The sequence below is a fragment of the Centruroides sculpturatus genome, unplaced genomic scaffold (assembly GCF_000671375.1).
Source record: "Centruroides sculpturatus isolate CEXI.00-Female unplaced genomic scaffold, Cexi_2.0 scaffold801, whole genome shotgun sequence".
Lineage (NCBI taxonomy): Eukaryota > Metazoa > Arthropoda > Arachnida > Scorpiones > Buthidae > Centruroides > Centruroides sculpturatus.
In genome coordinates, this window is record NW_019385405.1 from 38,003 (window position 1) to 63,997 (window position 25,995).

The 25,995-nt window shown below is 30.9% G+C and overlaps 1 protein-coding gene across 1 annotated transcript in view; it reads right to left on the reverse strand.

Annotated features, from left to right (window-relative positions):
• LOC111638613 overlaps window positions 1-24,692 on the reverse strand; it is a 30,890-nt gene extending 6,198 nt beyond the window's left edge. The window contains exons 1-4 of the mRNA XM_023384355.1: window positions 24,610-24,692; window positions 8,491-8,583; window positions 4,611-4,670; window positions 1,461-1,561 (exon numbers count right to left, since the gene is read on the reverse strand). Of these exons, the coding sequence (XP_023240123.1) occupies window positions 1,461-1,561; window positions 4,611-4,670; window positions 8,491-8,523 (194 nt within the window). The 5' untranslated portion in view covers window positions 8,524-8,583; window positions 24,610-24,692. The remainder of the gene's footprint in view (window positions 1-1,460; window positions 1,562-4,610; window positions 4,671-8,490; window positions 8,584-24,609) is intronic.
• Between the last annotated feature and the right edge of the window lie 1,303 nt (window positions 24,693-25,995).

A 25,995-nucleotide genomic window follows, 5' to 3' on the forward strand; every position in this document is an offset into this window, starting at 1 on the left:
TTGGCTAACCTTAAGGATAATCAATGCATCAATTATAAAGAAGAGATTACGTTATCAACAGCGTGGCTAGCGTTTATGAATAGTAATTTATGATAGCCCGTTTGGAGTCGACTGCGCATGACATACAACGACGGAAACGGGAAACGTGCATTCGAACTTACATATTTCGAATTTAAAGTTTTTACGAGCTGCATTTTCCATCAGAGATTCGAAAAAACCTGAAGAAGAACCGTTTAAGGGTTCGAAAACGTTAGTTTTGATTCGTTTTGGATCAATAAGAGTTAGTAGACACACCGGTAACAGGTTAGAAAGAGGTAATTATATGGATATTATGATTTAAATTTTGAATATTGCTTATTAATAAAACTGATTATTCAGTTATTATATGATCAAAATCTTCATCTTCAATTACTTAAATTCATAATAAATTAGAAATACTAAAATAAAAAATAATAATAAGAAATTCTTTTTATTTCAATAATACTATATTATTTCTACTTATTTATTTAACATTTCTAAAAAGACAAGATCAAAGGTTACAAAAACCTCATCTTAAAAACAATCTCCAAAATAAAATAATGAGACAAATAAAAATTATATCCAAAAACATTGATACAAACTATAATGGAATAGTTTTCAAAATTCTTTATAATTAAATGAGAAAAACCTAAAATAATCATCATCAGCATTAATGAAAGTTTAGTGAAAAAAATGAATAAAGTCAGGGATATGCAATTAAATAGAAACAAATCATTAAAATATTTGTAATAATATACATACAACATACAACGAATGTTTTTTAAGAGAAGCATAAAATTTATTTCATATTAGAAAAATCAGAAAATAAAAGATATTTCAAAAGTCTATGTTTTTAATGTTTATTAATTTAAAAGTTTTTGAAGTAGAGATTCACTTCACTTTAAAGTTAAGTGTTTAAAGTATTAGAAGTAAAATATTAGGTAAGTAATACATAATCAAGTAAATTTAGAAATTACAAAAAAATATATTTAATTCAAAATAAATAAAACAAAATCAGATGAAAATTTGTTCAAAACACACTCTTCCTAATGAGTAAGTGTTTAATGATTTAACAAAATGATATTTAGAAGTTTATTTATCATAAAAGAAAAAAAGCAAGAGCAGAAACAAAATCAGTGTAAAAGCACAGCTCTTCTTTAAAGACAACACAAAATATTATAAGAAAGTGCTAAATATATCTATTGAAATTTAGTATACTTATAAGTAAATTATCCTGAGATGTCAAATTTTGTAAAATGATGTTTTTTTCTATAAAATCAAATAATCACAATTCAAAGGTTTTACAGCACAGTAAAAAACATAACAGAGAAGAACAAGAAAACAGAAAAAAAGCTAGTTTCCATTTAATGAATATTAAATTCAAGCTCATTAGATAAATTTTAAACTTAATGAAAATTATCTCAAAAGTTTTCAAAGTTTACCTTTTTATAAATCCTCCAGAAATTCCCAATTTGTTTACAGCTTCTTTAACACTCAATGCTCTTTCTTCAGATAATCCATTTTTCTTGTTATTTAACATAGCCTATGAAATAAATGTTCAGAATAAACTATTTATAAAATATTTTCTATATAAAACCTATAAACTGAAAACTTGGTATATTGGAGCTCACTAATTCACATCAAGTATCAGCTTCCCAAATACTTTCAAGCAACTGAATTCTTCATTATTTTTTTTATTGCATAAATTATTTAAGACAATAAAAAATCTGATAATAATCTAAAATCTAATATAGAATATGTTTCTGATATAAAATAAACAAATAACCTAATCCTTTCAAAACTCAAAAATTTTAGTTAATATCAAAAACTTAATGTAAGTTAACAAATGTGAAGAATGCATAAATATTAGACTTTCTTCCAGAACTAAACAAATTCTTTTTACGATAACTGCAATAATTCTTATTAAAAATTCATAATTCATTAACCAAAATAATTTAAGTAAAGTTTAATAGTTTGATTTTCAGATGAAACCATCCTTTTATTTATTTGTTATGAATAATAGAAGTCACAAAAATCACATGATTATTAGTAATAATGAATAATGACATAATTTTTTATTATATATAATATATTATTCTGAAAATCATTTTGTATTTACTTAAAAAATAACAATGCTTTAAGAAAAGTTTAATAGTTTGATTTTCAGATGAAACCATCCTTTTATTTATTTGTTATGAATAATAGAAGTCACAAAAATCACATGATTATTAGTAATAATGAATAATGACATAATTTTTTATTATATATAATATATTATTCTGAAAATCATTTTGTATTTACTTAAAAAATAACAATGCTTTAAGAAAATCTTAATACTTTCATTATTTTAATTTAATATCAAAATCTACTGTATCTCCAATCATTTTAATCCTCCATTAGGCTTGGATTGCATATGAGGTATGGCTAGAAAATAATGAGACTGAAGCAGGAATTTTAAATCTTGAGTAGTGTACTCACTTTAGTTGTGTTTCCCTTCAAAGTATGATTCTTCTGTTTCCACACAGTGCTGCATTTGCAACTTCCACTGATAATAATAGTGCTGCAGGTATCTTTAAGGATATGCAGCTCTGTCATTTTTTTCTTGACAGCAGAAACCAAATCAAAATGGTGTTGCTCATAGCAGACTTGACTTTAGGGAAAAGGTAAAAGTCACACAAAGCTAAGTCAGGCAAGTACAGTGGGTGTTCAAGTAGTGTGTGGCCAACCTGCTTCAAAACCAAAATGGGCTTGTGTGTTGTCCTGATAGAGGATGAAACCACAAGTCAGAAGAAAGTGGTGCCACAAGTATCACCACTTTTTTCTGACTCTTTCCCACAAAAATTCCAGAACTCCTTTGTAATAGTATTAATTCACAATTTGTTCCATTTTTTGCATGTTTTCCTCAGTTTTTGATATGCTGGTCTGTTCAGAACATTCGTCATCTTTCACATCTTCTCAGCCCTCAGAAAATCTCCTGTGCCATTTGAACACACGTGCATGAGAAAGACACGTGTCTCTATATGCTTCACAAAGATTCAGTGGCAGTTTGTTTCAATTTCACCAAAAATTTCAGGGTTGATACACAACTCCTCTTTCAAGCCGGCTATTTATCTGATGCATGCTAACAACATGTTCACTTGCAGCAGGCACTCACAACAATCTAATAGCAGTAGCAAGTTGAGATTTGCTGTGCTTGTTCTAACTTGTTTAAGGTCGTTTACTCACCCACTCATTTTCACCTATGTGTGACTGTTGCATGCAGGTGTGAGGACCCGAACAGGGGTCGACTGAGAGGTCCGAATTGTGGGTGTCGATTTAAAGTAAAAAGCTCCTTTTCAGACGCTAAGGAAACGGATTAGGTGTCTCGATTGAACAATGCAATTGGTTTTTTTCGGAAAATTAGTTAAACAATGGAAACGGAGAAATTCGAGGAAAACGCGACGAGAGAGAGGATCATATTCAGTCGCTATGTTAACCTCTCCCGCGCCCTCCATTAGGTTTCGAATTGTCACCAGGTGACAATGAGAGACCAATGGAGAGGCGACTGCTGTAAAAAAATCTATAAATTTGTGCGACTCAAGAGACGAAGGGGCTTGGTTCGTAGTTTTTGGTTCTTGGTGTTTGGATACGCAGTGTGTCATCTCATGGACGGTCGTGCTCCAGATCTCAGAAAAAAAAGGACATTTTGGAACCTCGGGGAAGCATCGTTCTCTGGGTGCTCCTAGCAATCGACAGATTCGTCGGATCGTCCGCGAGAAGCCGCCGAAAGCCGTAATCAACGCCCCGGGGCCCACCGAGCGTTTCACCGACAGCGTCCATCCTCTAGCGACGAAAACTGACTTTTACGAACTTTATTTCGAACTTTATCCGTGTGCTTTGGGGTGCTACCTCATCTAACAAGTAATCTGTAAGGAAAATTTCTGTTTAATAAACGGTTATATGGTAAACCTGTCTCAGGAAGTCAGTCTGCGCCCACACGACAGAAAGAACCGCTCGGCGTGTCGAACACCTCACCCCTAATCGACTAACCTCACACAGGTGATCACAGTTTTGTTATTTTCTAGCCACACCACATATGTAATCCATCACTATTATTTTATCTATGCTTTTTTCTATTAAGTCTATACATGTTTCCTACAGTAATGTTTAGTGGTTAATAACCTACTTTTTGACACTATTTTTTATTTTTTCCATTTTTTTAATTATTTATAACCTGATGAACATTAGTGGTATCAATGCATTGTATATCTATAAAGCTAACCATAAGGAGGAAAATATAAAGAAACAAGAATTTATAGAAAATATGATTAATTTCATGAAACTATTCCAATACTGTTTTCAAATAACAACATTTTTAATAACAACTTCCATATTTATTGTTAAGACAACAGAAGCTCAATTCTTATATTTGAATCAGTTTTTTATGATAAATTTGATTTAACAATCTACAATAATACTGATTTATTAAAATACTTAAATTAATTTTAAAATATTAAAAGTTCTAAAATATTCAAAACTTTAATCCATATATTAAAAATACAGTATGTGAAATTAATATATTTATAATTATTTTTAAGTAAGTATATAAATACCTGAATGCATTTAATTAATTCTAAAGGTTTTTCTTCCCAACGAACAGAATATAAGTCATACTGTAAAAATTAAAGTATATCATTATGAATATTTTCATCATCATTTTTATTTTTTAGAAATAGTGTAATTAATAAATGCACTCAATCACTTGCTTAAATTATATTGTCAACTGTCAGAATAAAAGTTTCTTTCTGAAGTTTGTTGTATTTATGCTATAAGTTTTTACATTGTCATTATTAGAGTAGGCCATCTTTGCACTAAAAATCATATAAGTTATAACTGATATGATTTTTATTGCCTAGATGTCCTGACTCTAGTTAATATACAGTATGTCCAAGATTAAATGGACCACCTTTAATACCAGAGATTATACTCAATGTAGAGTTTGCTGATCTTATTTTAAAGCTTTTCAGATGATTTATATTATAGAGCTATTGAGAATTTCAAGGCTTTTTGGAAGTTTAATAAAAAAATAAAAAATGTATTTTCTCTCTTATTTTAAATTGTACCCCTATAAATTTATAACATCAATGAACAGCACCCTTCAAGGCCTTTCTAATGATACTAAAAATGCTTTGTTATAATTAAGATACTGTAACTGGAAATATTGTAGTTTAAAATAATTAAATAATCCCTTAACACATCATCATCACCAAACAACTGTTTTTTACTTCATAATTATTTCTAAATATAATTTTCAGTTTGAACAAATTCAGTAGATAATAAACAAAGATAATTAATACATTTAAAAAAACAGAAAAACTGTATGTTTTACTTTATCAAATATCTGTGAGTGGAATTTAAAAAAAAACAAAGATATTGTCCCTCAAAACCAAATCTGTTCATCAAACTTTTGTGGAAGATTTCCAATGCCATTTGACATTCTCAATACAATAAAAGAAAAATAACCAATGATGAAAAATTTGTACATTGAATTATTTTTACTGATAAGTCAATACAGTAGAGCGTCGTTTATCCGAAGGTCGGTTATCCGAAGGAATTCCAGTTGACAAATTTAAATTTTCACCAGTGCTGTGGCGCTGTAATCTTTGGCTATGTCTTCAGCTACTCAAATATTTTACGTTTTTGATACTAAATTAACTTCTGAAGTATAATTTTTTATTGTTTTTATATTTTTCAATATATTTATTTTGTTTGTACAAAATAAAAAAATAATTTCTAATGATACAATAGTCTTCGTTAGGCTTAACATCGACGAAAATTCAACGTGAAACGGAGAAAAATTTCAACATAGGATAAATTAATATATTTTTCCGTACATAATTGGTTATCCGAAAAATAAGTTATCCGAACAACCCCAGTCCCCAATTGATTTGGATAAACGATGCTCTACTGTATTTGTAAAGCACAGTGATTCTTCCAGCCTCTGGTCTTATTATTGAAGTGACAACAATCCTCATTAGATTGTAGAAAGCTGTAGGGAATACATAGAAAAAGTAAATGTTTGGGGTGGCATTCAGAATAATTGATAGAAATTTAAATGGAAATATCTACTAAGAACTGTTAAAAGAAAATGTTTGGATAGCTATTCAAAATCTTAGCTTCATAGAGAAATCAATTTTTATGAACATGATTTCTTGGTCCATTATTCCCTGACCATTAGAGATTGGTTAGATCAATATTTTCAAGGAAATTGGATTGAAAGAAAGTGGTGGTACCATGGCCACCTCACTCCCTAGACATACCTCTTCTCATTTTTTTATTGGGGATTACTTGAAAAATGTGATGTATCCAATATGTTTCATAGTTGAGCTTAAAAATAGCATTGAAGAAAATTTGCATAATATTAGGTCAGAAATGTTAATTTCAGTGTAACAAGCATTTCTAGAAAAAATTTATTTGTGTATTGTGGTTGATGGTCAACATTTTGAGCAGCTGTGAATTAATTTGTGTTTATTTCTTCATGTTTTTATAGCAAAAAACACCACTATTAATTTTCGTAATGTTGACTCCTTCCCCACAGCTTGAAAGTCTTTCTTCAAACTATAAATCTTACTATCCTCCCCTCTCCGCTTCTCTCATCTTATGTCACCTCCTCTCTGAACACATGTTCAGCAATCCCCGTTTGTTTTCAGCATTTAGTGATTAGTTTGCCTGATGATGCCTATTCAACATGGGTGAAAATGTTTGCAATTGTTATAAAAATTTGCTTGTTTATAGGTTTAGTGTTTTTAATTCTAATTTAACCAGTTTTAAGTGGCAGTTTTCTTCAAAAATATATGTTTTTTATTTTTTATGAAACTTCCAAAAAAGCCTTGAGGTTTACATTGGCTCTATAAAATAACTCATCTGAAAAGCTTTAAAACAAGACCTCAATAAATTCTCTATGTTGGGTACAAAACAAGATATAAAAGGTGGTCCATTTGTATACAGTATGTACAAGAATAAAGAGTGAAATTATTAGAAATTTATTCACTACTAAGATATAAATTCAAGCAAGCATGGATTGGCACACAGAAAATGCACTGGAAAAGACTAAAGACACATTGGTATATACCAATGTATCTTCTGTGGTTTAGGAAAATTTGCAATGGGAGATCAATATGTCTATAATGCATAAAAAATTTCTCGCATTTCATTGGAAATATTCATCTAACCAATCTCTAACAGTCAGGGAATAATGCACCAAGCAAACCATGTTTGTAACTGTTAAAACTGACAGATAACACACATCATCATTTAACTCTTTAAGGCTCTGAAAATTTCTTTTTTTCTCTGTATGTACAGATGAAATTGTTTTTACCCCTCACGTTATAAGGGAAACTTGTATAGAAAAACCAGTCAAACAACTTTCTCTTCAGCTGATTTCATCTCAAATAAATTAAGCCAATTTTGGCCAATTTCATGTTTAAAGAGTTAACCTGTATCTATTTTCAGATTGACTTTTCAATTAGATAGCCCCCAAAAATTCTTCAAAAAAATTCAAATCTTTAATGAATATTTTATAAATAATTAATTATTAAATGAGAAAAACTTTATTTCTAAAATTTTTCTTATTTTCTTTTGCTAATTATATAATGAATTTTGTTCTCTTTGAAATATTAATTCCATTAATTAATAAAATTTCTTAACTTCAAATTTTAGTTTCATTAATTTCAGTTGTCTATTAGATATTAAGTACAGTACTTGATTTATTGAAATCTGAATTTTATTTAAATATGTCATCATTACTTAAACATATTCTATTCAAATCATATCATTTTATCATATCTTTACTGCTTTTTTTTTCAGAGTATTTGAATTACACATACAAAAAACTCTTTGGCCTAAGTTCTTTCAGGCTTATTATCCCATCTTCAGAGGAATTGGAGGTAATGTCTTAAATTAAAATTCATTTTTGTATATTTTGATGTGTTTTATGATGAGAACCTGTGGGAGCTACAATCTGTTGGGAATAAAAGATACAGACCAAGGAAAATAGTTCCAATCTGTAACTATACAAATAAAATGATAGACAACCACTCCTTCTATCAATAAATTATCAAAATCATAACTTTACTGCTTTTTTAGAAGTATATGAATGACACATACAAAAAACTCTTTAACATAAGTACTTTTTCACTTTATTGAAATCAATTTGAAAAAGGATATTATAAAGAGTAAAAGTTGTCTTCTGTGTCTAACTGTATCTAGTAAAAATATTGGATAGAATAGCCAATCACCAAAAACAATAAAGTTACTTTTTTTGTATTTTTAAAAAATTTTGCTTATATTTAGTATTAATTTTTATCATAAATATTACTATAATTGTCTTTTAGAATTACATTTTATCTCTAATCTAATTTTCAATTTTGTTTTCATATTACATATATTAAATTCAATTAATAATTTAATTTTAATAGATATTAAATCACAAACCTCTTTCAGACAACGATAACCATGTGACTGCATGAATGAAGCATAAGCTTTTCCAGGAATTCTTTTATTTTCTTTTAGCCACTGATAAGCATCCTGAAATAAAAAGAATTATTATTATATATATAATATAATACCGTCGTAAGGCGAGGTATACAGGTATACCTCGCGTTACGACGGTAAGTGGCTCCAGGAGAGGTGACTTAAGTCAAAAAACGACATAAGTCAAATTTACTTGTCACTAGGCTAAACCACAAATAACCATTCCCAGTTCTGTATTTTATTTATAAATGAATTTTTAATAATATATGGTTAATAAAAATCTATTTTAAGCTTACAAACAAATAAATTTTAGTTTTTAGTATAGTACAGAAAAAAGTAATCTAAATTTACAAATTCATGTACATACAGTACATACTTGTAAATGTACATGTTTACAATTTGGCGATGTTTACAGTACATCGTGGACTCTTTATTTGTGATTAAGGTTCGCTCTAAGACATTATAAAATAAGATGATTTTGTAAGGTTAAATAACAAATACAGTTATTAAAATTATCTTGAGACAGTAGAAAATAAACTAATTTATATTAAATTTACCAATATCACAAAACGGCTTGTTTTTACCAATATTGAGTGGCGCTGACAACAATGCCAAACGGTAGATATTGAAGATACCATGGAAAACACCAATATTGAGCAATTAAAGACCGCTAAATAAAACGATAACACAGAAACACAGATGTTTTCATGTTTCGTTCTCTAGGATTTATGATGATTATATTAACATTTACTGTAAATGTACTGTACATATTTTAATATAATTTTATGTGCTTTAACGCTTTTCTAGTGATATTATGACTTCAATATTTGTGAAGGAAAGACGTAAAGTTGAATAAAATGACTTAAACTTGATTTTTATTTTTCCATATATTTTTTTGACAAACGAAGTATAATCGAGAACACCGTAACTCAAGGTATACCTGTATTGTTATATTGAAAATGACAATTTTTATCATTATGTCATTTTCACAAATTTTAATACAGTAGAACCTCGAAAACTCGGCCTAATGTGGACCGAAGGGTGGCTGAGTTTGTGAAAATGCCGGGTTATCAGGAATGTGGTTAAAAAAAATAAGTACGAGTGTTTCCTCAGAAAATACTGTACTGTACTTGTATGTATTGTTTACTTGAGAATATAACAGAGAATAAACTGCCCAAATACCCTTAAACAAAGGAAAAGTACGTCCTTTATGAAGGCATAGAGCCTTTACTACATGAAAATGAAAATTAATGAATACACTGTGTACAGTAATTTACCTGATAAGACAGACCTCAGAAAAATACTTTATGAGAGCTTTTATACTTTTATAAAATTGTCTATAATGAAAATTAATTAACTAAGGATTTTTTTGCCCTGCCAGGGTGTGGCCGAGTTATCCGGAGTGCCAGGTTATCGAGAGCCAAGTTTTCAAGGTTCTACTGTACTTCTTTTTCAAAAAGAATCAATTAAATACATTTTTATTTTAATTTTTGTTCAGAGCCATGCAAATGGAAATGGCATTAGATGTGCTGTGCTAGGATCCCAATCCTGGATTCCTCAAAACAGAATAAAAGTACAGTAGATCCCCCTATAAGACTGGTTCCTATAATTACAATTCCTATAAGACTGCGAAAAAATTGTGGCGGTATCCGTAAACAACGGTAAAAAAACTCCTATAATTACGTAAAGCATCATCAGGCAGCCGAACTACTTTCCCGCCGTCCGTAGTGCCATGCTACGAACATTTAGGGGGTAAATTAAGTTTAGTTTTGTCTGTACATATAATTATATATAAATTAGGTACTGTACATATTTATTATATATTAATTATATATAAATTAGGTACTGTATATATAATTATATATTAACTTAATTTATTGTAACTTTATTATAATTATATATATGCTTTCCGCCGCCTGGCGCCACTCTACGGAGAGTTTAGGCAAACTATCGTCTGTACAGTATGTAAATTAGGTACCGTAAGTCTAATACAGTACTGTAATTTTATACATTTCTTGTGAAAGAAACATTTCTTATTCAACAGCAATAAAAATTATTTATATTAATGATGTTTCCAAAGTTCAGCGAAGTTTTCGCAGAAAAATAACATCAGAAATCGCGGCCACCGTTTGCTGACCTGTTCCGCAACGAAAACAAGCTTGAGCAACGGCAATGTCGAATGGTGCACACTCAGTAAGTAATCCTACAATTTTTTGTTTATAGTGTAGTTTATATGGATTATTTCCAAAAAAAATATACGTATTTTGGAAATGTTGAGTCGGATTAGTCTAGAATCGATTTTTATGGAAGAAAACCTTTCAAACAGCCGTAGTCCGTAAACTTCACAGTGTCGGGCTGTGATTCATACGAAATTGATTCATAAAGAACTGAACGTATCTGCCGTCTTATAGGGGGATCTACTGTATAGCGTTGCATGGTGCAACCATTAATAAAAAATTTATATGTATACATACAAACATTAGGATGGTCCTTATTTTTGATTTTGGAAAGTTGGATGGGACACATTTTGAAGCTGTTTGTAAGCATTTGAACACCAAAATATTAAAATTTTAAATTTTTTTTAATTATCATCTTTTCCTCGAGCTTAACTTCCATCTCTTCAAGTTATCAAGGAAATCAACTCACTGTTATTGTGTGAAATTATTTTAATAATGATATGACCTTAGCCACTACCTCGCCCTTCTTTTTCAACAAGGAAAACAATAACGTGAAATTCCAAGATTGACCAGTCAATTGATTGGATGATGGGATATCAAATAGAGGCCAGAGGAAGGCCAGAAAGAGATGATTCCAACTTCAGAAAAGTGCATCAGAAAGCTCACTTTGAAAAAGTGTTTGAGAAACTTACTCTAAAAGGTTACTCTAAATTTTGAAATTACTTGGTGAGATCAACTCTACATGGTATATTCCTCTGGACTTTCTTATAATATTGGACTTTTTCCAAGTGTTTCTCAAAGAGTGATGCAGTCATCTTTAGGTAAGATGTATTGCACTCACGTTCTCTCACTCTCTATGATTTAAGTCCCAAGAGCCTGTTATGTATACTCTGTAAATTAATTTAATGAATAAAATAATTCATTTACCATACAAAAAGTATTGTTATTTTCCATCAAGCATACTTGACATTTAACATACGGTGTAACATCATTAAATGTTGAGGTTTGCATGAGTCAACTGCTTTGACCTGATATATTCAAACTAAAAACAAGCAAACTTTACACGTTCCATTACAAAAAAGATTATTGATAAAATTTGGTTAGTTTTGAATAATACACTGGTGTGCAAAAATTAAGCAGCAATGTAATTTTTAAGCAGACAGCCATGAAATTGTAAAAAAGGGCTGTTGCAATCAGTACAATGAACACCCAACTCAGTAGAAACGTGATTCATATTCAGGAAGAAGACATCACATGTGACATGAGGGCAAGTAGAACATGTGCAGTGAACACTTGCAGTGAGAAATACAATAAGAAGGAGGCTTTAATTCCATACTGTATGTGTTCTATTCATTTTTGTACTAGTATGCTTTCTTCATCTTTTAAGAATAAAATACTGTCTATGTATTCTGAATTTCATTTCTCCCAGGTGATTTCTTGCAGAGTTACAGCAAAAGAAAATTTGTTGCTTAAGTTTTTCACACCAGTGTATTTAGAGTTTGCTACCTGGGTCTGGAAAATTTCAATATTTCACAATGCTAAGCATAGGACCATTCAATGTAAAAATAGACTACATAAATTAAATTAATTTATTAAAATATCTATAACCATAAGGTAGATAATACTGTTTTTACTGTTTTGAATCTACTGTTTTTGCACCCTGTTCATCATGTTACCATGCAACGTTAGGAAGAAATATTACTCCTGTCCACATTGATAATGCTTACTGCTCGTACAGTCATGGCGATGGTTTCATCTTTATATTGTATAGCTTTAGGCATAATTTTTAGTTTAATTTTAAATTTAATATTTTTCACCTTGTATAATTTTAAGTATACTAAGACCTGTCGCTATTACCAACTGATGAGGGACTATTTTTCCATTGGAAAATAGTCCGAAATGCATTTTGGATTTTTACGGTTTTTATANAAATGAAGACTATATATAAACTATTCCATGCTAGAAATTTTTGCCCGTTTTGACAGGTGCCCGTCGAATGCAGATGGTCATCTAAGCAGTTTTCACTGTATATGAATCAATGAATCATTGTGAATGTTGATTTTGTGTAATGTGTTCATTAATGTTTTTTCAGGATTTTCAATCTTAACACAGTATAGTCATGCACTGTATCATATTCAGTGCATAAACAAATCAAACATACAGTAACATGTGCTGGTACAAATGTACAGCAATGTCTGCAAAATTCAGATCACACATAACAATGTAATTTTGTGAAAATATAAAAAAACATCAAGTAATCTGGTATTTTTAATAATCAGCTCCATTCTGAGCCTATATGCCAAATGAATAAGCTTCTACTGTGCATGCAAACAACATGTTACTTTATGGTGCCCATTAATAAGTTTTTTACTATTTATCTATTATTAGTTTAACAATAATAATTTTCTTGTTTCACTTACTTCTTCAAACTTAGTCCATTGTTCCTTAGGTAATATACGATGCATTAAACTATACTGCATTGCTCTGATAATACGGTAAGAACGTTCATGGTATTCTTTAGCCGGGAGACGTCTAACAGCTTCTTTTACTACAGGTGTTTCATCCAAAAGGTCATCATATCTCAGTCCTAAAAACCAGCTTGTAGTTAAATGTTTAAAATTGACATCTGACAAAAAATTTACATTTTGGAATTATTATAAATATTCATTACCCAGAGGACAACTAAAAATCTACAAATATCAGTGCTTATATTAGTAGATAAAAAGCTCATATATAATCGTGCTATGGCATGGATGGAATAGAAGAATGATGTCTGCATGGTTACCAGCTCTAAATATTAAAAAAAGTATTTGTTTTGAATCAGATAGTTTTTCATTGTTTTTAAAGGCAATTTTTTAAAGTTTTGAGCTTAACTCCTGTGCTTTTTGTCAAAAATTTCTGAAATTTTTCAGGGAGGTTTGTTTATTAGGGGGATTGATGCTATTAAATTTTGGTGGTTAAAGGTCAAGGAGATGGGGAGATAAAAGGAAATCATGTATCATATCTCAAATGAGGTCAGACTTAATGAAGATTTTACTCATTATCATCATTTACAATATTTTATAAAACCCATCCCTACCCTGAAAATTAATCCTTTTTCCATTTTATAACGGTTAAAAATATGAAAAGATTTTTAATAAAATATGATAACAGATGGCGCCATCAAAATTTTAAATGTTGCCGGGNAGGTTTGTTTATTAGGGGGATTGATGCTATTAAATTTTGGTGGTTAAAGGTCAAGGAGATGGGGAGATAAAAGGAAATCATGTATCATATCTCAAATGAGGTCAGACTTAATGAAGATTTTACTCATTATCATCATTTACAATATTTTATAAAACCCATCCCTACCCTGAAAATTAATCCTTTTTGCCATTTTATAATAATTAAAAATATAACAAGTTTTTTTTAATGAAGTATTATAACAGTTGGTGCCAACAAAATTTTCAATGCTGCTGGGAAAGTTAAGCAACTCATTGCTGGATTTTTTAATATAAATCAAATATCATTTGGGAATTCACGTCTTCATTTGATATAAATTTTATACCTTTTTTTTCTTGTTGAGCAACACACTACTTAGAAAACAATTTATTATTCTTATTTCAATAATTAGTCAACTTCTCAATTTAGTTTTGATATTTACAAGACTACAAATATATTTTCAATTAGTATTTAAATGAGAAAAGTTCAAAAGACTTAAAATAAAGACAGACACAAATTTTCAGATACATTAATTTGTATCATTTTTAAAGGTACAGTATACAGTTTAGCCTAACAAATATCAATTTCATCAGTAATATTAATTTCATTTGTTGTAAAAGAATAACTAGATAATAAACTCCATTCATCATCAATTGATTGCTCTGTTTTCATATTGCTTATTCACTTCACTTGCTGCAAACTATTGGGTAATTTGGCAGTCTCTTTCTAATTTCTTACAAAATCTTATTTTCAGGCCCAAACAGGATGCTCAAAAGTCAATTAATAAATACAATTTAAAATTATTTAAAAATTTTTAAATTGGTTTGGAACAGTACATGTCACATGTTTCAGATGTTTTATTAAAAATGACTGAATCATGAATGACATCTAATGGTTCTTAAAATAATCTTGAAATATATTTTGGTTATCTGACTTTTGGGCTACTCTATACATAACTAAGAAAAAACACTGTCATTAAAGTATTTCTTTTTTACTTCCTTTCATAAAATACTGAAGAATATAATACAGTAGATCCCCCTATAAGACTGGTTCCTATAATTACGATTCCTATAAGACGGCGAAAAAATTGTGGCGCTATCCTTATGGTAAAAAAACGGTAAAAAAACTCCTATAATTACGTAAAACGTCATCAGGCAGCCGAACTACTTTCCTGCCATCCGTAGCGCCACACTACAAATGTTTAGGTGGATTAAATGAGTTTAGTTTTGTCTGTACATACAATTATATATAAATTAGGTACTGTATATATAACAATATATTGACTTAATTTATTGTAACTTTATTATAATTATATATATGCTTTCCGCCGCCTGGCGCCACTCTACGGAGAGTTTAGGCAAACTATCGTCTGTACAGTATGTAAATTAGGTACCGTAAGTCTAATACAGTATTGTAATTTTATACATTTCTTGTGAAAGAAACATTTCTTATTCAAAAGCAATAAAAATTATTTATATTAATGATGTCTCCAAAGTTCAGCGAAGTTTTCGCAGAAAAATAACATCAGAAATCGCAACCGCAGTTTGCTGACCTGTTCTGCGACGAAAACAAGCTTCAGCAACGGCAATGTCAAATGGTGCACACTAGGTAAGTAATCCTACAATTTTTTGTTTATAGCGTAGTTTATACGGATTATTTCCAAAAAAAATATACATATTTTGAAAATGTTGAGTCGGATTAGTCTAGAATCGATTATGTGAGGTTAGCCTGGGGTACAGGGTAGGTTTATTACGCCTGTATCACTTACTAGGCAGCTAGTCGGTAAGACTAGTTCTCTACGATGCAGATCACTAGATCTGATCTCAAAAATTTCATAGGAGAGCGATAATCGCTAGTAGATCTGAACTGTGAAGTCCGGATGCTCGTCAGGGCTGACACCAGTTTGTCAATTTATCGATCCGCGGACAAACACACGTATGAGATCTGATTCGGACACAAAATTAAGAGACATTTTGATTATACAACAAACAAAAGTAAATTTAATGATTCAAAAAGTAAAACTAATACAAATATCAAGGAACGAGGGATATAAATACGACAATTAAGCTACACGATATAGGCATTGACTTATACTATACCCGATACGCAATCGAGAGAGAGAGCTCACAAAATCGTTATAAAACATACAACCTGTTCTAGTTGTCGTTCGTCTTCTTCTCTGTAGGCAAGGGACACTTTGGAAATAAAGTTCATTTACTTCTTTCCATGGGAGATCGATATGTGCACAAAATCAAAGTATAATTTCTAAGTGCCGACTCGGGAATTCTATGTGACTCATCTAAGGGCGTTGGTCATCAGGAGGAAAATGTGTGGAGTTTGGACGCTTCCAGATCTGTCGCTGAACTCCCCGAATTCTGACAAATTCTCTCTATATCTGCTGATTTTCGACCAATCATCCACCAGTAACTCTTTCATGAGAACGGATGAAAGGGGAATGAATGAGGGGTAAGCATTTCCCATCTGAGCGGGATTTTAACCAGATAAGGGAAAGTCAGAGGATGTTCTAACTTCTGTGAAAGGAAGTAACATCTGTTATCTGCCTTTCCCCACGTTAAAATATTATTTTTCTCACCAAAAATGAAGTAATATTTGGTGACAATATTTTACATAATTAATAAAATTATTAATTTAGACCCAGGGGCCTTACAGGTCTCATAATTAATTTTATGGAAGAAAATCTTTCAAACAGCCATAGTCCGTAAACTTGACACGTGTCGAGTTGTGATTGGAAGGATTCGTAAGAAATCGGATTTCTAAAGAATGGAATGTATCTATATCTTATAGGGGGGTCGACTGTAAATTATTTATCAGATGTTGTATTTTCAATATTTGATAAACAAATTTACTACACAATGCTATAACTGGAAAACTAAACAGGTAGATAGAGTTGTAAAACCAGTTTATTAATACCAAAAAATAATAATAATAAATATACCAGTATAACATGAAGTTTCTTCATAACATTTCAATATAAGTTTTACGAATAATTTTGANGAATGGCGAAATGTCTCCTCTCCGTTCAACGCGGAACAGAGAATGCTGTCGACATCCGCTATTCCTGAAGGCGATCCCGTGAAGAAAGAACCCCTTCCGCGATCGATGGAAGAGAGTTCCTCTCCCCGCTCAAAGGGGGAAAAGGCCCTCTCTTCATCGATTGCGGAAGGAGAACTTCCTTCACACTTCTTCATCTTCTTGGGCCGCAGCCAACGCCAGAACCGCCAGCTCTTCATTCTGTAAAGAAACAAAAAAAACAATATATATTAAATTAATGGATTTGGATATACTTAACGCAGAAAAAGTTTAAGATTATACTCACGACGGATCGGAATTCGGATAGCTCTCGTTAGATCTACCGGAAATTGCTAGAAAGTTCAAACTATATTTACAGTAGAGACGACCGACCCGGAACCAAGAAACTCTCTTACGTGTAATTTGTATTTGTAAGACAGAAAATTAAAAGCACGCCGCACGTAGCCATGCGAAAAAGGCACTCGTACTCGATCTCGAGCCCAAGTCGTAACAAGTGTTTCGTTCTAGAGCAATTTACCCTAACGTGCGTACAAACGGTACGTCACATAAACGCAACGACGGCATTTAAAAGAGTTTCGTGCAAAGAAATTTCGAACGAGTCGAAGAAAACACAACACAAACGTACTGTACGAAGAAGCGAAACGTGTCAACAGCTGAACTCGCCATTCGGGACAGGAACGTTTAAGTGGCACAAAGCATTTGCAGAGGGTTATGTAAGTGTGGAAGATGGACTGCACTCAGAAATGACCGCATTGTGAAAAGAGACAAACAGCTTAAGGAAAAGAATTCTTTGTGTCCAGCCTGTATAGATAACTGTTAAGTGTATTAGTATTAGATGTGTTTGCAGACAATTTAATTCTGGCAAAATAAGCCATTGAAAAGCGTTGTAACTAATACATAAATTGCATGGAGAAGTCGNTAATAGAATTAGCGCGTAATTTTCAGTCGAGTGTAGGTAAAGATATACAAAACACGGTTCATTGACTTTTGGGCCACCCACCCTTTTGGCCTAGATCCAAACAAGAATTTAGGTTGAGTAAGATCTACGCAAGCAAAGGCATGTGAGGCCCCTTTTATATGATGTAAAGTCAGGACTATACAATACTTAAGTGTGTACAATATATAGAAGAGCCTACTGATTCATAGTACTGAATTAAGCCATTATATATTTACTAGTAGCCCGGGACGCCCCCTAGTGGGCGTTATTTACAAATTTTCATGAGGCACGGTTCCTTTGACTTTTTTGTTCCTATCAATATTCTGTACACAAGGCAAGTTTAAGATATGCTGGATCAATTTTTCAAGAAAAATAGGAAAAAAGATATGTATTTTAAAAAATTTGGCAAGAGCTTCGCTGTATTTCGAATGTTGGGTAGACGATAATCTTTGACCTCTGAAATCTCCCATTCTAAGAAGTTTAAAATTTGGCCTCTGTCACAACACGCCATTTTATTAGCAAAATTTTGTTTGAGTTGTTACTTCACAAGATTTGACAATTTGAGTCTCTACCAAGGAAGCTTTTGTTTGCTTCTTTAATAGCAACTCAAAACCATCAAATTTTCATAGCATGAATGCCTCTTATACACAAGCTATTTTATTTCTTAATCATTACCTCATCCTGAGATATTAACTCTTAGATCTCCTATTGTCTTGTTATATAGCAGACATGGGCAAATGCGGCTCTTTTTGAGTTACATGCAGCTCTTGCTGAAAGTGTTAATTTCTGCTTTTTATTATTATTTTTACAACTTTATTTCCACAATTTTGTGAAAATATGTTTATTAAAAAAATTGAATATTTGTTTTATATTATATTTACATTATATAATAAAATTGCGGTACAGAACTGCAGTACAGAATTAAAAAGTACAGAACTGCGGCTCCCATGCATTTTGCTAAACCTACATTTCAGCTCCTACTGAACTCTTGCTTGCCCACCCCTGCTATATATATTATGTATGTTTTTTGTACAAATCATTTAACATATAAATTTATGTAAATATTGAATTAATTTACAAATCTCTTGCTAATAAATTTTTGAATTTAAAAAAAAAAAGAGAGAGAGAAAAATATGAACACATATATACATACTTCCAGAGAAAGATTTCTGAATATATCTTTATCTCTATCTTCTGAAATAGCTTCAGCTAGTTTCTATAATATCAAAAAATATAATATACTGAATTATAATATAATTTGGTTAATTATATTAATCTGTTGAAATTTTATAAACTTAGATTAAATTCTGAATCAATAATTTGAAAAATATAAAATATAAGATGAAATTATAGCATTATGTGGCTTGGTTGAGCCTTGTTTTTCCTTTTGTTTCTTTTTCTTCCACCATTCTTCTTTCATAAACTTCACTTCTAGCTTTTGTTTCTTGACCTCACCGTGATTGTTGATCCAATGGTCTGATAGGTCTCTAGGGAAAAGGGGGTGACACCAGATTGGTCAAGGGACAGGCACAAGAAGATAGAGAGAGGAAAGCAGAAAAAAATCAAGACTTTTTGGAGAAAGGAGCCTGGAAGGAGAGGATTGATATGTCAGCAAGTAACAGAAAGAAGACCCCTCTGGAATAACATACTCAAGGTTTATTTTTGCCAGTCATCCCCTTTTGACCTTTTTCTTTTTCTGTCTAAATCAAACATTCACTCTCTGCCCTTAACATTACCCGTAGTACTAAGCTTCATCCTTTGGCAGTGGAAATAAGGAATTCAATCAGAAACTCAACATGTAATATCAGTATTTCTTAGGTTAGATCCCATCAGGGACTTACAGGCAATGAGAGGGCTGACTCTCTTGCAAAGGCTGCAGCACTAAACTCCACCATTCCTTTTTCCTACGATAAAATCAGTCATATCACTTTGCGACGCTTACTATGGGNCATTTCTTCAGAAACTATCATTATTAATTGTAATTATTAAACTTTTAATTTATCAGTGCTGAGCGATTCTTTGGACTCAGTTATTTGCTCTCAGCTACAATTAATACAATAAACTTTTGATTTAATAGACTAATTGGGAGAAGAAGGTGTCTGTTGTTGCCAAAAATCTGTTGAATTGAATGTACAGTAGACCCGTCGTAATCCGGCCTGTCTAATCCGAAACCCCCTGTAATCCGACATGTCTATATGTAGCTTGGAATGCAATGGGCTGAAGAGAATGGTGCACCGTACAATGAACTTTTACTTTTGAGGAGACTGAAAGACAAGGCCTTACTCTCGTGTTTAACCAATGTAAAACAAGAGAAAATTGATGAATATTTGCATGCACCATAAATTTATTTGTTTATCCATTTTCAAATTAAGATCATAGTATGACTTTGGAAATACTTACATATGTTGTATGTAGTTGATTGACATCAATATGTTTAGTTATTATTTTTTGCAAGTGCTATAGTGTTAATGATATTAATTTTATAATAAACTCTATGCTATCTATTGTGTTGTTTAATTCACTAAGTCCCATATCATATATTATGTAGTACATATTGATTTGATCTTACCATTTTTATAAGTATGTAATATGTCAGATTACAAGGTACTCTTTTTCAAAAAGTTCCGGACTACAAGGGGTTGGTGGCAACCCCTTGTATACTCTATAGTCCGATAAATTTGATCATCCGACACCACCTTGCAAAACGTCAGATTACCACGGGTCTACTGTATTTAAAAAATACATACCAGTTAAAATATACATATCTGTTAATCTGTTAAATTGAATGTATTTAAAAAATCCATACCTAATGTAATTTCCTGTCCGCTCCCAAGTATCTTTTCAGTAAATTTCAGCAAAATGCGGATGTAGATAAGATGGAAGCCAGCAAAGAATGTCAAGCAATTAGCAGAATGAACTTAGTAATGAACTTATACAGGATATATTAAAGTGTTGCTAATATGTATAAGTACAAATAAAATATGATTATAATAAACATCAAGTAATTTACACTTATTGAATCATTGACTCAATCTGTAGTGCTCTACTGGCAAATAAAGAAAACATTCTATGGTTATTTCCTTTATGGCAAAAAATTTTTTCCATTAAATTAGACTCTGTTAAAATGACCACTTAATGTATCTATTAAATTATGTATAAATAAACTAAATTATAAAGAGCTTAAAAGTGATATAAGTTTATTTACTCTATATAATAAATCATAAATATGAAGCTTAACACTATATAAAGCTGATCATAGGTTAATTATATTAATCTGTTGAAATTTTATAAACTTAGATTAAATTCTGAATCAATAATTTGAAAAATATAAAATATAAGATGAAATTATAGCATTATGTGGCTTGGTTGAGCCTTGTTTTTCCTTTTGTTTCTTTTTCTTCCACCATTCTTCTTTCATAAACTTCACTTCTAGCTTTTGTTTCTTGACCTCACCGTGATTGTTGATCCAATGGTCTGATAGGTCTCTAGGGAAAAGGGGGTGACACCAGATTGGTCAAGGGACAGGCACAAGAAGATAGAGAGAGGAAAGCAGAAAAAAATCAAGACTTTTTGGAGAAAGGAGCCTGGAAGGAGAGGATTGATATGTCAGCAAGTAACAGAAAGAAGACCCCTCTGGAATAACATACTCAAGGTTTATTTTTGCCAGTCATCCCCTTTTGACCTTTTTCTTTTTCTGTCTAAATCAAACATTCACTCTCTGCCCTTAACATTACCCGTAGTACTAAGCTTCATCCTTTGGCAGTGGAAATAAGGAATTCAATCAGAAACTCAACATGTAATATCAGTATTTCTTAGGTTAGATCCCATCAGGGACTTACAGGCAATGAGAGGGCTGACTCTCTTGCAAAGGCTGCAGCACTAAACTCCACCATTCCTTTTTCCTACGATAAAATCAGTCATACCACTTTGCGACGCTTACTATGGGAGGAAGCTATTAACCATTGGCAACATCGTTGGAATGATAGTAACCAAAGTATAACGTTTCAATTTGTCCCTGACTTAAAAAGCTTCTTTAAAATAAAATGATTTACTCCCAATTACTACACAACTCAATTATTTACAAATCATGGAAAATTTGCTACGTACCTTGCCAGATTTTTAAACAGAACATCAGATCAGTGACCGAAATAGAAAGAACTGAACTGTGGCTACTCTTGCAGGAATTGAACATAGCTTGGCCATGCCACCTCTCAAACATCTGGACCAACCAAGAGATATTCTCTGCCTTTAAAAGACTTGCAAAAAAGATCAATCAGATCACAAGCCAACTAATCTACTGCTAACACTGACTTTGACTTAAAGACTGTCTACTTATCGTGTTAGCTTTGTAATTACTATTTTACATGCAAATACATTGTTACACGCAAATTTTATTTAATTATAAGTTTTGTGCATTTTATCCACAATTGCAAGGTTCTGTATGGAGTCTACATTGTATTTACTGCTGTTTACTAACATTATACTGTATTCATTTTTCTGCATGTAGTCCTGTGGAACTGATATCATGCGAGTACTTAGTCTTATTTAGATATAATATTACTTAATTTTATCTCATTTTGAGTTCGTGGATTTTATCAATTATCTTGCAGTTCTGCATGGAATCTACAATGTACTCACTGCTGTTCGCTTATGTTTTTTCTGTATTCATTTTCTTCTACTCATAATTTTGTGGATTTGATGTGGCGCGAATACTTTGTTTTACTAAAGTATAGTATAATTTAATTTTATTTAATTATAATTTTATGGATTTTATCCATTAACTTAAAGTTCTGCATGGAATCTATAATGTACATACTGTTGTTTNCTCGTAATTTTGTGGATTTGATGTCGCGCGAATACTTTGTTTTACTAAAGTATAGTATAATTTAATTTTATTTAATTATAATTTTATGGATTTTATCCATTAACTTAAAGTTCTGCATGGAATCTATAATGTACATACTGTTGTTTGTTTACATTTCCTGTATTTTATTTCTTTGGTAGTGCTCATAGCGGAGCCAAGGTATGCATTTATGCCTCCGTAAATAAATTGAATTGAATTGAATTGTCTAAATCAAAAAATCTTCTAATTCTTATCTCAACCCCATCTTGATCTAGGGCCCTTTATTTTGTAAAATTAGTTAAGATGTTGTTAAGCTAGACATAAATTAGATTAAGTCCTTTGTTTGTCAGCATATGGGACTCAATCAGTAGTATTGTCAAGATTGGTCCCAAGCATTTTTGTATTTCCCTTGTTTGTAAGTTGTGTACAATCATTTCTTCAGAAACTATCATTATTAATTGTAATTATTAAACTTTTAATTTATCAGTGCTGAGCGATTCTTTGGACTCAGTTATTTGCTCTCAGCTACAATTAATACAATAAACTTTTGATTTAATAGACTAATTGGGAGAAGAAGGTGTCTGTTGTTGCCAAAAATCTGTTGAATTGAATGTACAGTAGACCCGTCGTAATCCGGCCTGTCTAATCCGAAACCCCCTGTAATCCGACATGTCTATATGTAGCTTGGAATGCAATGGGCTGAAGAGAATGGTGCACCGTACAATGAACTTTTACTTTTGAGGAGACTGAAAGACAAGGCCTTACTCTCGTGTTTAACCAATGTAAAACAAGAGAAAATTGATGAATATTTGCATGCACCATAAATTTATTTGTTTATCCATTTTCAAATTAAGATCATAGTATGACTTTGGAAATACTTACATATGTTGTATGTAGTTGATTGACATCAATATGTTTAGTTATTATTTTTTGCAAGTGCTATAGTGTTAATGATATTAATTTTATAATAAACTCTATGCTATCTATTGTGTTGTTTAATTCACTAAGTCCCATATCATATATTATGTAGTACATATTGATTTGATCTTACCATTTTTATAAGTATGTAATATGTCAGATTACAAGGTACTCTTTTTCAAAAAGTTCCGGACTACAAGGGGTTGGTGGCAACCCCTTGTATACTCTATAGTCCGATAAATTTGATCATCCGACACCACCTTGCAAAACGTCGGATTACCACGGGTCTACTGTATTTAAAAAATACATACCAGTTAAAATATACATATCTGTTAATCTGTTAAATTGAATGTATTTAAAAAATCCATACCTAATGTAATTTCCTGTCCGCTCCCAAGTATCTTTTCAGTAAATTTCAGCAAAATGCGGATGTAGATAAGATGGAAGCCAGCAAAGAATGTCAAGCAATTAGCAGAATGAACTTAGTAATGAACTTATACAGGATATATTAAAGTGTTGCTAATATGTATAAGTACAAATAAAATATGATTATAATAAACATCAAGTAATTTACACTTATTGAATCATTGACTCAATCTGTAGTGCTCTACTGGCAAATAAAGAAAACATTCTATGGTTATTTCCTTTATGGCAAAAAATTTTTTCCATTAAATTAGACTCTGTTAAAATGACCACTTAATGTATCTATTAAATTATGTATAAATAAACTAAATTATAAAGAGCTTAAAAGTGATATAAGTTTATTTACTCTATATAATAAATCATAAATATGAAGCTTAACACTATATAAAGCTGATCATATATACACACTCACACAGTATAGTGTGTCTACTTAAACATCTATTTGGGACTATTGTTTTTATATCAATAGATAATTAGAATTTTATGAATAGAGCAGCAATATTCATTATTTTAATTTGAAGAGTACTTACTTTGAGAGATGATGGCACATCTGCACTATTAACTTCACTACAGTGTGAGAGTAGTTGAGAAAATTTAGCAAAAATGACTTCAGATTTTTCTGAAAATAATTACACAGATAAAAAAAAATAAATTAGATTTAAATAATAATAAATAAATAATTTATTTATCTATTTATTAATCTCTCATTAATAAAACAAACATTTTTTTAAATCAACAACATAAAACAAATTATTTCCAAATTCAAAAATTTCTATTAATTAAAATTAATTAATTAAAAAAATACATTGATTTACACAGAACAAATAAAAAACAGAACTGTTTACAGAACTTAGTATTAATTAATTTGTAAAGAAATCATTTCAAACCCCAATATTAATCTAAAAAATAAAAAAACAGGTTTGCCTAGAATATATCATCTTTCTGTTATCTTAGTAGATATTGTTTTGTGAAATATGAATATGATGTTTTATGTTGCATTCTGTAATTTCTATTGGTATATATTGGATATGTAAATCTTGGTCCCCAAACTTTTTGGTTGACAGGCCACATTGCACATAAATTGCAGGTAGGCAGGGGTTGCTCTGGAAAATTTAAAAATATTGCAACCATTTCACCAGTTTTTAATTTTTTCACCACTTCAAATTATTTATCACCAACAGTTTTACTTACAAATTAATGCAGATGCTGGTAGTCTTATCAGTTTGGTATCTAGAAAGCAAAAGTAACATGTTTTCTGTCACTTACAAGGAGAGGGCCAGACATTTGGTTCTCCGATTCAAACAAAATATGGTGAGCATGTAGCCTTAAACACAAACAGCTCCTTGTCTAAATAATAGGACCCACTTCTGAAGTGTTTCCAAAAAACAGGCCTCCGAAAATTAAATGTTTAGTTTATGAGTGTTTGGAAGTTTCATACTTCAAACTGACAATAGCTGAATGGATAAGAGGCTAGGTACTAGAGCTAGAAAATGTAGGTTCAAACCTTTAGAAAAATCATTTAGTTTTGGTTTTTTATGTCTAACTTTATTATTTTATTGCATCATTAGCATTATTATTAGTATTATTATTCCTTGCGTTTAAAACTTATAAAACAAGAGATTAAAAATCATAACATCATTTCCCATTTAGCAAAAACAAGTTTCTGTAGATTTAACTTTTTACATTGTTAAATAGAATTTTTATTTCTTCATATTTATTTTCAGATATGATGGTATTGTAATATTTGAAGCATAACAAACATGAGTACATGTTAAATTGTCCATAATATTAAATAAAAAAAATAAAACACCATGACTATTCTATCCTATTTTCATATCACTTGTCTTTTCATCCATGTGCAGTAATGTCTGAAGCTTATTCGCTTGTAAGAACATGGTATGTAACATGAGCAAAAA